The following is a 15326-nucleotide window of genomic DNA, read 5'->3' on the forward strand; positions in this document are numbered from 1 at the left end:
AATAATTCATTGTTATAATTCATTGTTATTAAACATTTTCATACAACTTGGTATCTTAGGTCTTACTGTGGGAGCAAATGATAAATCTTAACCTAACATAACTGGCATCACAAACAGGATTGCTGTACAAGATGCTGCTCTTAAAACAGATAACTCGGGAGAAAAGGAGATGTATATTCCTGGTTGGGATAATTTGCCTTATGCATCCCTTTGGGGACAGGGCACTGAGACTTGTGAGGATCGGAGGTCTTGTGTAAAGCAATGATCCCCCACACAGGTAACAAAATGTTTGCAACTAATTCCTATTGAAAAAGGGAAAGAAATGACAGGTATTTGCAGAAGGGATTGGGCTTTATAAACTGCCTATTGTACTGACTGTAATAATAGGAACTGGAAAATATTAGAGAAAGTGAAACTGGAAAAAGAACAAGCTGAGTTACAAGGAAAGTTATCTATGTTATAGTGTCAAAACTTTATGTTGGGAGATCAAGCTAGAAATTATCAGAACATAGAAGAAAAGGCTGCAGTAAGGGTGGCACAATATAAATATAAGAAAAGGAAGGAGAGGATTAATCAGAAAGCACAGGCTGTTATGGCTTTGGCCCCAGTTGACTGGGATCCCGATAAATTGGATGGTGATGTATGTATGGGATGAAAGTGAGGAGGAGAATTCTGAAGAGAAGGCATGGAAAGAACATGAGGAAAAATACCCAGACTATTTGACTGCACTGCGCACCTAGTATATAGGAGGTTAGAAGAGGGTCCTAACAGGGCTCAAAAGACAAAGAATGTCACTGAGGATTTTACACAACAAGAGGTTACTGACATTATTATTTGCTTCTCCCAAAAGTCAGGAGAGCTCTTAATTACCTGGTAGTCTGTCTTAGTGATGGAGGAGTGGGAAGAATTTGGCTGATTCCAGAGATTGTATCAAATTTATTAATATATGTTTCAATCCCTTTGTTCAACAGGCTTTTAGAGACTGTGCTAATACAAATGATGCTGCTGGTGCTCCCATAAACACCTCCCTTTTGGAGACAGTATGTGAGCATCTGAAGAATCAATATTTCAGTACTACAATGTGGCCAAATAAAAAGAAAGTTTGGTACCCTCTAAAAGATGGTATTCAGAGGTTAAAAGAGGTCATGGAAACTGCTATAATGATGGGAGACACTGATACATACACTAACAGTCCCATAATAGCTCTCCATTGCAACCTAATAATTAAAACTGCTTATTAACATATCATGCTAACCTTGCTTTTGGCAACCACGGGAGAAAATTTAGGGACAGTAATAGATAAAATATCTCAGGAGATCTGGGGGAGTTTGGTCTTGCTCCTAAAAGCAGTGATGAGCAGTGCAAGCCGATTAACACTTGAAATATATTGTCTAGGCACGAATTATTTACTGTCTTACTAAAAGCAGGAGTAAAATGGGAGATTGATGGAATTCCAAACTCTGAAATATATCAGATGTAATATATAATTGGCATAGATATTTTGAGAAGGATGACTGACTATTAGAGGGACAATATCAAATTGCTGTAAGAAAACTATGAGTTATGCTTTAAAATTATCAGCTCTTTTGGACATGTATATAAGTTTTATGAAGTTATTTAGCTGTTAACTATATTGTGAATCTTAAAAAGTTTTGAAGAAAAAGAAAACAAAGGAAAGGAGAAAAGAGGTGATTTTACATACATGGGACAAGAAAGATTGATTTGCAAAAATAATAGTTTGAACAGAACATCTAGTATCACTTGGAAAGGTGTTGATTTTAAAAATAATTTTAATTGGTGTGTATGTGAAAAGAATTTGAGACAACTGTAAATGACATGGGATTCCTATCCATTTTTGTGATAGGTTATGTTTATTTGGCTATCAATTATGAAAATTGTGAAATTGATAATTGTGTAGTGGTTATTGTCAAAATATTGAAACCTGAAATTGTTAAGGATTATTGATTAGGAAGCATATTAGGAGAGAGAGAAGGAGAGTGAGAGAGAAAACAGAATGTTGGAGTTTCTGTATTAACTGACTATACAAATTGAAACTTGTAGCAAAAACAGTGAAATAAAAATGTCCCATTAGGATTTTGGTTCAGAAAACTGCCCAATGTAGATTTGAACTATATAACTTTTGATTAGCAGTTGCTAGCCATACATTGGACCATAGAAATAGAACAATTAACTATTAATCACAAAGTGATATTGAGACCACAAATTCCTATTGTGAATTGGATTATGGGCACCCCTATTTAAACATGCATAGTTTACTGATGGAACTGCTAAACACATACGACAGACACACCACTGAAAAGCTATTTCTCATAATCCTGTCAAAAAAGTTACACTTGAAACTACTGGAAAAGGGGGAAACAGCCAGTGGGCTGAATTAGTTACTGTTTATCAGATGATTAAACAAGAGAAAGGAGGACAATGTCACATATTTACAGATTCTTGGGCAGTGGCAAATGGATTAACTACATGGATGCCTGTATGGCATATAAAAAATTGGGACTTGTGTATGGGAAACAAGTTTGACGATATGAAATGTGGAAAGGCATATGGGACTGAGCTCAAAATACTAATATTTCAGTTTTTGTTGGAGATGCACATGCCAATGTAAACACTCCTGAACATGAGTATAATGCATTCATAAATTGGTTGGCCAAGATCAGAACCATGCAAATAACTCCTGAAATGTCTGAAGAACTAATGTCCTTGGCAAGATTGGCGCCACATAATTGCAAGATGTTTGGGAACCCAAGCTTCCTCCAGGTGGGCCCTTGCTAGAGGAATATCTATCCCTATTTCCATATTGAGACAAATTACTGATCGATACCATAGTAGGGGAAATAGGGAGAGGAAGGCTGCCTGCACAAATTTGGCAAATTTTGGACCATTACCTATAAGCCAGGGATGTCAATATATCTGCACTTGCATGGACACATATTCTGGAGTATTAATAGCCTGCCTGTATAAGAGGGCAACCCAAAAGAACACCTGTAAACCTTGGATATTATTACTTTGTATTATGGTTCCCCAATGCAGATCCAAAGTGATAATGGTTCCTATTTTAAGGGGAAAGAAATTGATCAATATTGTCAGGCCAATAATATAGAATGGATATATCATATATCATACTATCCACAAGCTGCTGGCTTGATTGAGAGGATGAATGGCTTATTGAAAGAAAAACTGAAGAAGTTAGGTAATATTATACATTGTCTAAGTGGAAAGATAACTTATTTAAAGCTTAACAACAATTACATAATTGCCTTGTGGGTGATGGTACTTCACTTTCTAGAATGATAACCTCCAATTTGCAAATACGAATTGCAAGAACATATTCTAAAAATTTGAAGTGATGATCATATGATGATTTCTTTATTTTGGCTCCCTATCAAGGGATGCCAGGATCAGCTGGATGTGACCTGGCTACTTGTAGAAGACATTAAACTTGGACCAGGGAAGACTGGCATATATCATACTGATATAGGAATAGAGATTCCCTTGGGAAATTATGGTCAGCTCCTCACTCATTTCAATATGGCTATTAAACAAGTTCAAATAGTGAGTGGAGTTATTGGCAGTGATCACAGAGGAGAAATTAAAGTGTGTCTCCATAATTTCAGCACCACTGAAGTATGTATGGCCTTTAAAGGTACCAGAATTTGTCAGTTAATTATAATACCTTACATGACTGTTCAGTGGGAAAAACTACTGACAGGCCAACTACTAGCACTGCCTAAACTGGTGATTTTTGGTTCAACCAATCTGAAGGCCAGAGGAAGAAAGATACCTTACTGATGCTCCAAAGGCCACCAAAATCATAGCAGAAGGAAGAGACAACACTGTCATAATTTGTCATTCAGGGGAGGACACATGGCATTACATTCCTAAATCACAAGCATATTTATGGGAATGATTAGTGTTTTGTAGTGTTCTTGGGAATTGGTTCACGGATGGACTGCTGGAGAATTGATGGGCAGCAGTGGATTCATTTGGCTATGGGTTGGAGAAACTCTACACTACCCCAGATACAAAGCAACTTTACTTGCCCTTCTTATCAGCAATGTACCATCATGAATTGGACAGTGGGACCCAGTGCTGAACTGTGAGGAGCACGTGTGCCGACATTTTTATGCCTATTGGTTAATAACTCAGAATTGCTTAACACCAGTATGACTGTATCCCCAGAAAACAGATATACATGTGACATGTTGTATCTTACCCTTGACATTCACTACATCACATACATAGTCACGGGTTCAGCAAGCCATATATGATAATTGTACCCAATGGAATGTCATGGTGCCCACCTCATGCCCCCTAAACAAAGCAGATGAGGGAAAATATTTTATGTGTGTTAATACTACTCCTATAGTGAATAGTACTGCTTGGGTTACCCACTATGCCACTAATAACAGGGGTACCTGTAACACTGACACCCATTGTTAGGATGCTATCTACTTGTAAAAATGTGGCCCAAAGAAACAAGAAGCACATCCTATATTACCATGTTAGCTTTCCACCTCTCAACTCATGTTCCAGAGTAAAAACAGCATGGTATGATAGGTTACTTGGTGGTGCAGGAACAGGTTTGGGTCTAGTAAATTCAATAGATCTTGAGGCCTTGGCCCATGCACAGTGCTGGACAACATGTATCTCAAGCTTTGACAATTAGTGCCCCATGGTTACCCACAACAATCCTGCCTCACCAACTTACTCTTGATTTTCAGAAACAATTCCTTGTAGTATTTCATTCCTCCATTATAGCCAATATTAAGATGGGTATTAACAATTCAGCTGTTTAATTGGACAATATGTTCTTTGCAGAACATGTATACTCTCATACAAAAGGAAAATGCACAGCAATTATTGATGCATGGAACTGTTGATTTGTGGCATAATATTTTTGGAAAATATCTTCCTGAGGATCATTGGATTTCTTCTTCTGTGACAGCCCCCATTGACTGACATCTCATACACTGGCACCATTATATATTTTATGGTTCAACATCATGTTATTCCATTTGTTTTATATATTTATTTTGCTTTACCATATATTATAGGACAGCATATAGACTTGGACAATGTAACCTGTTCTTTAGATGATTGTATTAGTTGCTATCAAGGACTCGTCTATAGAATGATAACCAGGCAGATGGAGCCTAACAGTTTAACAGACAGTTAAACCATTCATCAAATCTATGTGATCTCACTTTGTAGCCATTGTCTAACTTTTCTCTGCTGTATGAAGTTTCCTCACAGCATATATGTAGATCTTCTAATGATATTACTGATGCCTTCAGTAAGGCAAAGTGCCCCCTTTTCTGGTTGTTTAGTGAATGTTTTGTGTCTCCACTGGCAGGGTAATGATTTGTACTTTTCCCCTGATAGAGTGGATGAAGTTACTTTGAATTGGGTATCCAGAACTCTACTTCTACCTTATACGTATCTATCCTTGAATCCTCTAATCTCTGTTCTCAAAACCTCTAGAATGTTATATGATCTATTACAAAAGAATCAGAGAGCTCTCGATGAACATCACATATAAACACACATTGTGGCTGGCAAATTAATTGAAGCTTCACATGTAGTCACTTCTGATACCAATCATCACTGGTATGATTTCTTTTTTAAATCTGCTGCTGCTCAACAATATTCCTCTTATAGCTCATCCACTGCTGCTATGTGCTATAATTCAGTGGTCCTCAAACTTTTTAAATAGGGGCCAGTTCACTGTCCCTCAGACTGTGGGAGGCCCGAAGATAGTAAAAACAAAACCTCACACTCTTGTCTCCACCCCTCAGCCCATTTGCCATAACCCGGCGGGCCGCATAAATGTCCTCAGTGGCTGCATGTGGCCTTTGGGGTTTGAGAATCCCTGTGCTATTATCAATATGCAATATATACATATATATCAGAATTAGAAGAATTTATACTCACTTTAGGCTACAAGTAGAGACAGCCTATGCCCCCATAATTAGAAATGGCCTACGGCCTACTTCATCTTAGGGCCGAATGACATAGGTATAAGGATAAGATTCTGTAGGCCTCGGCCCTCAGTTTCCCTTCATGTCCATGGGATAATTACAGTACGGTGAGCTACTGTTCACCCTGTTTTGCAGCTACTGAATAACCCTGGGAACAAACCGTTCCATCCTGGGTGGATCCTGGCCAAATCCACCAAAGACACATTATCTATGTACTGGAACTAGCCACTCCAGGAGTAAAACTTCACTCTTGACAGACTCTGGCAGGACTGGTCCCCCTTCTGGATTCACTCAAGAAAGTGAAGTCACTATTGCTGGCATTTAGCCATCTTTGTTCCCTGGGCTATTTAAGTCATTATAGATGGATACCCAAATTGGAATTCAACCACAGAGAAGAGGCTCCTGGTGGAGACTTGCAGGGCTGTGATTCAGGGTTCCCCAGCTAGAGGTCTGCAGTGTTGGTACTTCCCTGAATCTGTGATGTATTCTTTCTTCTCTCCCCCTCTAGTCTGTGCATCTCTTTGTATTGTACTAGTTATATTAATCACAAGATGCATTAAATGCTTTTGTTATAAGAACTGCACTGTCAGTTCTTGTTTTCCTTTTTTATAATTCATTGTTATTAAACATTTTCATACAACCTGGTATCTTAAGTCTTGTTGTGGGAGCGAGCCATTCTGTAGGAGCAAATCATAAATCTCAACCTAACACCTCTGAAGTCTATTGAATGGGATGAGAAGAGGGAGAAAGGTATCATGGTCAGCCACAAACTGATAGCTGAATGGAGGATGGCCCATAAGGAGGAGAAATGAAGCTGGGAGGACAGCCATAAGGGCAGTATAATAGTCTAGGCATTCGGTGATAAGGGTCTGGACCAGGGTGGCGCCTGAGTCAGAGGACAGAAGGGTTTGGGGAGAAGATATGTTGAAAGCATAGAATCACTCAGGCGTGACAACAGAGGAGCTAAGAGGAGGGCGTGAGAGTGAGGTGTCAAGGTTGTTGACACCGAGGTTACAAGCCTACATGACTAAGGATGGTGGTGCTCTTACTAGTAAAAGAGAAGGTAGGAAAGAAGAGGACTTTGGGAAGAAAGATGGGTTTTGGATAGCTTGAGTTTAAGATGTCTACAGAACATTTTGTTTTAGATGTTCCCTAGGCAGCTAGAAATAGGAGACTAATAGGAGGGGTAGAGATTAAGACTAGATCAATGGATCTGAGAATTATCTGCATAGAGATGACAATTGCATCCATAGAAGCACCAACAGTACAGAGGAAGAAAAGGACCGTGAGCAGAATCTGGGGGTCACTGAGCGAAGTAGTCTTGACTTGAAGATCCAGCAAAAGAAATTGAGAAGATACAGTTGGACAGTGATTGGAGAACAGTGACACAAAACAGAGAATATGAGGGAAGAGAGTGATCAAGAAGGTCAAAGGCTTCAGGGAGGCCAAGAAGGATGAGAACTGGGAAAAACCAGTCTGGTTTGCTAAATGTGCCCCAAACAAAGCGGGGAACGGAGGAGTCTCATCCACAAACACTGCTAAGCAACCCAACAGATCCCCTGTTTATTCTTCCAATTATAGAACCGAGTGTATGAGCTAGAGCCGATTTCCACTACCATCCAGGTGAGCCCCCTCATTTTGCGTTTGGGGAAGGGGAGGGCCAAAAGAGCAGTGTTTCTCTCAAGGTTACCAGCCTGATTAGTGGCGCCCAGATCAGAAGCCAGAGGTTTCAGGAAAGCCGAACCGGTACTTTCCCAACCTTTTTAAATAGCACTTCAAAGTTTCCCCCGCACCAGCTTCTCGGACCTGGCCTTCCCAAGAGTCGCACTGATCACAACAGTTTTCTACGCATCTAAAGACACGAAAGCCACTCGGTGAGACCCTTAATTCATGACTTCACAGCTAATAAAAGTCTTGTCTGAAAGTGTTCTCAGAGGCCCGAAGGGGCCCGTCCCTCTGCCCAAAGTTCTCTGGAGGTTTGTTTCTCAAGGGGAAATAAAGATTCTAATCAAAAAAGGACTCTTGTTCTGCGGGAAGCCTGGAAAGTGAAGAAAAGGACGAACCCTTAAAAAAAGGAGAATAGAGATCTGGTCAAAATGGATCCTCAGCTATCTTCTCCTAGCTAACCAGCTCCATTCAGCTCCCGCAGCCACTCGCTCCTTAATCTTTTTTTTTAATCTCCCTTGCCCTTGGCACAGTCAAACCCCGTTGTCCTTCCCAGCTTGTTACTAATAAAGTTGTTACAAAGTGACCTTGAGCGTCTGAACCTCCACCCACTAGGATTCCCCCGCCTTCTCTGCCGTAGCCCCCTCCTCCTTCTGCATCCGGGTGCTGGGGTTGGGATAAGAGGCTGACTGCGCTTGCGCGCCCATCCCCACTCGGTTCGACCTCTGCCGCAGCCGCTTGAGAAGGTAAGTCCCGTGCGCGCCGGAGCCGGACTCGGCCCAGTCCGCTCCCTCATTCATTCGCGCTGCGTGGTGCACCAGGTGCGGTGTGGGGAGAGGAGGAACGCGGCAGGCCTGGGCTGTGGGTCCGGGGACGGGAATCGGGGCAGCAAGCTCCCAGCGAGCATTTGACCTTAAAGCTTGTTCCTCTCCCCGCAGATAGCAGAGAAAGCGGCAGTGAGCCGAGCCCTCACCTCCACCACCTGATCCAGTCCCAGCTGCACCTAAGATGTTCGCCTGCGCCAAGCTCGCCTGCTCCCCCGCTCTGGTGAGTGGCTTTGGCGCCAGGACCGCGGGCTCCGGGCGCCCCGAGAGCGTCCACGTTGAATGACAGCGGAGGCCAGCCAAGGCCACAGCGGATCCTCGGTGCAGGCCTTAGGCTCCCCCTGCCCCTTTTTTCTCGGTTTGCTTCACGGAGCCCTCCGGGACGGAGGAGCCCTTCCCTGGCCGGAAAGCTGCAGAGTTTCTTCTTGGCCTGGGGAACTTGGGGGAGGAGGGAGGGGGAGAAGAGGTCGGCGGGGCCTAGCTGTCAGGCTTCACCCTGAGTGTAGGTCAGCTCTTCCCCTACCCTGGCTCTGGCCCTTGTCGCTCGGTGTGGCCAGGCCCGGTCCTAAGGATCAGGGAAGGGCCTCCAGTGTCATTGCCTCGAGTGCGGGAAGGGGGTCTACGGGGAGGGGGCCTAGTTCCGGCCGCCGCGCCAAGGAACTCCTTGCCTGTAGGTCAAATTCCCGCAGCCCCAGGGGGAGGGACTTGGGCTCCCCAATGGGCCGGGAAGAGCTGGAGAAGCGTCGCTCGGCCGGCCGAGGGGCTCTGCGTGGTCGGGGTGTTTGCTAGAGCCTGAAGGCCCCTCTGGGAATCGGGACAAAGTTCTGTCAGGACTCGGAAGTGACCTTAGGCCCCTGGAAACCCAAGGGCATAGGCCGAAATGGAAGAGATCTCCTTAGCTTTTGTAAGGGTTTTCTTAGACTATAACTTAATGCTGCTTTTTTTGACTAAGGATTAGTGTTTTACCAGGACTTAAGCTTTTTTTTTTTTTTTTTCCATTTTTAGAAGTGGATTTTGTTTTCAATGACAAATAGCTTTGAAAATAACCAGTCTCATGAGGTTTTCCTTTCCATGTATCTGGGTTGCTTGTTTCACTTAATAGGTTTTAGATTTACTAAATAGGGAATCGTTGGATTCATTGGATAATTCCTAGAAAGAGTCTGTAGTGTTAAAATTAAACATTTTTAATCAGAACTTTTTTGAAAATGTAATATATAGTATGATATGCCTCCTGAAAGACTTCCAAGTCATCTTACAGTATAAGTACTTTTTCTTTCCTTTGCTAGTCAGTTTTTAACCATTAGCTTTCTTAGAATTTGGGGTGCCCACCCCCAGAAAAGTCAGTGAAGCTCTGCAGACCGTGTGTTTGCTTACTATATGGGAATTTAATTTATTTTTCGTTTATCAGATCCGTGCTGGATCCAGAATTGCATACAGACCAATTTCTGCAGCAGTGTTGTCTCGACCAGAGGTCAGGACTGGAGAGGTAATTGGTTATAAGAGAACTCTTTCAAATTTATGTCTTATGGGTTTTATATGTTATAGTGGTATCTTTTTGTATCCTCTTTTAACAAGAATAAAATAAGGAATAAACACAAGTTCTAGAGATTCAGCCATTTGAGAAAAGGTCTCAACACATGAGACTCAAGTGTCATAGAGCTTGACTTCTTAAATTTTTTTCACTTGGGGTCCCTTTTCTTTCCAGAAATTTTATGTATAGGTATGTAAAATAGATATGCAAATCAAACATTTACAGATAATGTAATTGTCCTGGGGGTAGAGGCTGAGGAGACATTCAGTTATTAGACCGAATATAAGGTCATGACCCACAGTTTAAGAAGCTTGGTTATAGATAATTTATTTAGAGCTGAAAGGGAAGTTAGGTCTTTAATATAAAAATTCTGGTTCAGCCTTCATATTTTACAAATGAAGAAACTGGGGCCTGGAAAGGTTAAGTAACTTGCAGATTTAGGATTTAAACCTAGGTCCTTAGATTCCAAATGATGGTACCAACAATAAGAATGTCTATGTCTTCAAGCTAAAATTATAGTAGTAATATAGTTAGGACAATAAATAGTTTGGCCATATAGTCAATTAAATAGCTAACAAACACAGGTGCTCTGAAAGCAATACACAAATAAATGGTGTATATTTATATTCACAATACCTGCCCACTATTCCTAATGTATTTCTTACCTACATGTATTAAAATTAAATTAGACCAATATATGTGGCATTAGCTTGGCGATATGCTTAATCTAACTATTCATTTGACCTTTGTCTTTTTTTTATTTTATTTTTTTTCCCTAGGGCAACACAGTATCTTATGGGGCCCAGAACAGGATGTCTCAGCTAGCACTAAGGGAGTTCCAGACCAGTGCTATCAGCAGAGACATTGATACTGCTGCCAAATTTATTGGTGCAGGTGCTGCCACAGTAGGAGTGGCTGGTTCTGGTGCTGGTATTGGAACTGTCTTTGGTAGTCTGATTATTGGTTATGCCAGGTAACTTTTCATATCTGAAAATTCAATCATATTTATTGCATGCACGCTAATGTATTTAAAAGTACTTATAAAAGTGCTTTTAAAGTCCACTAATTTTTTTCATCAAAACCAAAGTTTTTTGTTTTGGTAGGGGGTGAGTCAAAAGGGAAGTAAAGTCCTATGCTTTGGAACTGGAAATAATATCACTGGTGTACATATTTTTTAAATTTCCATAGTACACTTCTTAGGTATACTTCCCTGTTTATGATTTAAGGCCTTATTTTTAAAATCATCTTTTGGCTTAATATCTATTACAGTCCCTCAAAATATATGAAATATCCACATCCTAAATCTGTGTTCACACAGGTCAAATGATAAAATGGCTCTCAAATATATTTTTGAAAATACTGCTTGCTTTTTCAAAATAATCTTTGTGTTTTCCCTCCCTTATTTCTGATATACTTTAAGTTTTGCTTTCTAGAAATTTGATTTGAGTTTGGTTATAAAGGCATACCTGTTGAAGATCTTTCTTAATATCCACTACACAAGAAAAAATTGATTCTTAAGATAGAAGTAGTTTAGAATTCTTTCAGATGTGTTAACTTAGAAATAAAATACGTAAGTGTATACTTAAAATTAAGGTTGTCAGAGTTCATCTTGTTTTTTAAGCAGCATCTTATGGCAACAACCTAAAAAGAAAAGGCTTCAGCCTTACTGATATTGAAACTTAACTAATATATCTAATATATTTCCTATATCTTTTTTTTTTTTTTTTTAAAGAAACCCTTCATTGAAGCAGCAGCTGTTCTCATACGCTATCCTGGGATTCGCCTTGTCTGAAGCTATGGGTCTCTTTTGTTTGATGGTTGCTTTCTTGATCTTGTTTGCCATGTAATAAATTGCTGCTTGAAATGTTGACATTTAATACAAATTACGGATGTAATTCTGTGTATCTTACTGTGGCTCCGAAAACTATTGTGTTGGTGTCATGGAAATGTACATTATTTCCAAAGTCATTTCATTAAAGATGATAACTTTAATTTTTGCTGTCACTTTGTACTTATTATGTTGAACTTAACACAGGGGAACACATGCTGTAGTATAAATTATACTGCCAAACTGAATGAATCCATTAACGTTTGATGTAGAGTGGTTTTTGAGTGATGTAAAAGGAAGAGTATTGTATGTTGCCTGTTTTTCATGTTTGCCTAAAAAATGTATATATAAATTTCTTTCATGAAAAGTACAAAAGTTGATTTTAAAATTAATATGGACTTGAATTGGTTGGCTTTTATTATGACTTAATCTCTAGTTAACGTGTATGTACAAAAGCCAAAGTAAAGAGTCTTAAAAAAATTAATCACATCAGATGTTTTAAATAACTTTTTAGCTGTTATAACTTTAAGCTATAAAAATCTGATTTTCAGATATCCATCTTAATTTATAATAAATCTTGCTCTTATATTAGCAAAGCTATTTTTTAGATCGACTATAGCTCTTATTTAGTATCATTTAAATCATATGTTCCAATAAATTTACATAGCCAAGTAATACCTCTAGGTCTCACTGGTATTTATGTGGAAGTATGAGGAATAGGATTGGCTAAAATCTGTTATGATTGGTCAGAAGTAACATAGCCAGCCCAAACTTAGACCATTGGCAAGAAAAGGATTAATATGTAATGAAGCAAATTAATGTCAGCTTTTCTCTATATGCAAGGATCTATTTATGATTCCCATTCCTGCTCAAAAGACAAGAAGGAAAATAAGGTATGTGCTGTTGCCAGGGTGTGTTAATGTATCACTACAGCTATTATTTTACCTCTGGTAATAAAACTCGTGACAATGAATTTGGTTGTCAGCACCTTATCTTTGTTGAGAGAAACTACTGAATTGTGTGGTGGAAACCCAAATATCAACTCATATCTATATTAATCTTATTAGGAGGTACAATTTAATATTGATTGGATTCTTTAATAGTTCCTAGGAACAAGCAATTCTAAAGGTGCTGTTTTTCTAAAACCTATTGTTTGGTAAACTAATGTCTTTCTATCTTTGATAATTTACACAATATAAAATACTCAGACTAGTGAAACTACTTCAAGGTGATAAAGATCCATTTTAACATTAGATTTGTAGTTAATGAAGCAAAACTATATTTATTTGGATTGTTATCCATAGTTTGAATGTCCCTGAAGGAAAGAGTATGGCATTAATGGATTTTTGAAGCAATTGGCAACTTAAAAATATTGTATCACTTCATAAATGCAGATAATTAATGTTTTGGAGGGTGAATTTTTTTTTTTTTTTTTTTTTTTTTTTTACTAATTCAAGAGTTTCTGCCATGTATAACATACTGACTGAAAATTCAAAGATAAAATATCTGCCTACAAAGAATTTATAATCTGATAAGACATATACACAAATGAGTATAATAGAAGGTATGAAGTATTTTAATAGAAATACAAATGAAATGTCAAGAGAATTTAAATATCAACATTAAATATAAGACATGAGGTAAACTAGGATCAGACCACAGAAGAAAAGTCCTAGAATTCCAGCCTAAGAAACTGGTTCTAGAGGGAAAATCAAATAAGTTATTCTGTTTCCTCATCATAAAAAACAAAAACAATTAACTAGGTCCCTTCCTGCTTTTCTGATGTTGAGTTTAATTTTGGACACATGTATATTCAGATGAAATATTTAGGTGGCAGAAATTAGGGATGTACCCAATATGTAGTAGACATAGTTTTTTTGGTGCTTTGGAGAGATCGATGTTGATTTAAGATTTGTTATCTTCAAAGAAGTGAGAGAGTTTTAACTGCTGAAAGCAAGTAAAAGTCAAGGGTATAAAATTGGAGAATCACCTTAATTGAAAGGACACGAAGTAAGACAGTTAAGGAAAATTACAATGAGCAGTCAAGGTAGGCAAAATTCAACTATAGGAACTGCTGCTTGAGGGCTATGTTGGATCTCCCTTCCCCCTACAATTAAACACAAATACACAGATATATATACACATGTAAGATCATACTGTGCATATTTCTATTTGTAAGTTCTTTCTCTGAAGATGGATAGCATCTTCCTTTATTGGTCCATCTTTCAATGTTTTTTCTAAACCAGCTCATTTCTTATATCACAGCAGTGATTATATATAATATATATTTTTTTTCCTCCCTAATCCATTAATGATGACAGAATCTACACTAGCAGCTCCACTCCCAACTTGCTTCTGTATCAGTTCTTCCTTTCATGCTTTATTTGTATGAAATAATTACTCCTATGCAGTTTTATTTTTAGAATCACACTATCATACACAGCTTGGCCCAAGTCTTTCTTTCAAACTATCCAATAATGATGACAATCATAAGAGTATTGGTGACATGATCATATATAAGTAAATAGTTTGACCTTATTAAGTTCCTTATAATTGATCTAGGTCTAATATGTCAAATTTTCCATTAAGCTCTGCTCTTTTTGTCACAAATACCTGAGAGTCTTTAAATTTATTAAATGTCCACTTAAAAAAAACCATACTCAACTTTATTGGGTTAATTACCCTTAGTCATAAGCCTAGCTCTTTTACTTTACAAAATATGTTCCAACACTACAGTTCTTCAACAAAGTAACTGCTAAGTCTTGTGTAAACTTAATTGTAGCTCTGCTATATTTAAATTGGTTTTTGTTGTTGCTTGACATATTTTCTCTTTACCTTAAAAGTTCTGAAAGTTGATTATATTTCCTATAAGCTTTCTTCTTGGGATCTCTTTCAGGTAGTAATTTGTGGATTTTTTTCTATTTTTGCTTTACCTTCTTGTTCTAGAACTTCAGGGCAATTTTCCATAATAATTTTTTTATAAGATTGTATCAAGATTCTTTCAGTTGTAACTTTCAGATAGTCTATTATGTTGTCTCTCCAATCTATTTTTCAGATCAGTTGTTTTTCTGATTTGATGTTTCATACTCCATATTTTTCATTCTTTTGCTTTTGTTTTATTTCTTGATGTCTTATAATGTAACAAATATCATATAAAAATGTTTTATAATGAACAAAGCTTACCTTTGTTTAATTTTTGTTTTCAAATAATTTTTTTCATAATTTTCTTGATTTTCTTGGATTGCTCTATTTTTTTTATTCAGTATCTTTGATTTTTAAAGTTCTTCTAAGAACTTTTTTTTGGCTTGTAATTATTTGATATTTCTCATTGAAAAAGAATCTAGATCTCTATTAGTAACTATCTGCAGTTCAGATCTTTCTTCTTTGCTTATTCATTTTAATTTTTATTCTAGCAGCTTATCAAGTTCCAATCCTAAAGTAAGGGAAATGAGGCCCCAAACTGCAAGTCGTTCTTA

General features: G+C 38.2%; 1 protein-coding gene across 2 annotated transcripts; it reads left to right on the forward strand.

Moving 5' to 3' along the window:
* Positions 1–8283: 8283 nt before the first annotated feature.
* Positions 8284–12014, forward strand: ATP5MC3 (ATP synthase membrane subunit c locus 3). Of its 2 annotated transcripts, none has more exons than XM_074303048.1 (5): positions 8284–8413; positions 8606–8714; positions 9900–9977; positions 10802–10995; positions 11755–12014. In XM_074303048.1, exons 2-5 carry the CDS (start codon positions 8676–8678, stop codon positions 11867–11869), a joined length of 426 nt encoding a protein of 141 aa, XP_074159149.1. In that variant the 5' UTR covers positions 8284–8413; positions 8606–8675; the 3' UTR covers positions 11870–12014. The 2 variants fall into 2 exon arrangements, with proteins under 2 accessions (XP_074159149.1, XP_074159150.1); XM_074303049.1 differs by having other exon boundaries at positions 8388–8488.
* Positions 12015–15326: the final 3312 nt, after the last annotated feature.

This window comes from Sminthopsis crassicaudata, chromosome 3 (genome assembly GCF_048593235.1).
Source record: "Sminthopsis crassicaudata isolate SCR6 chromosome 3, ASM4859323v1, whole genome shotgun sequence".
Lineage (NCBI taxonomy): Eukaryota > Metazoa > Chordata > Mammalia > Dasyuromorphia > Dasyuridae > Sminthopsis > Sminthopsis crassicaudata.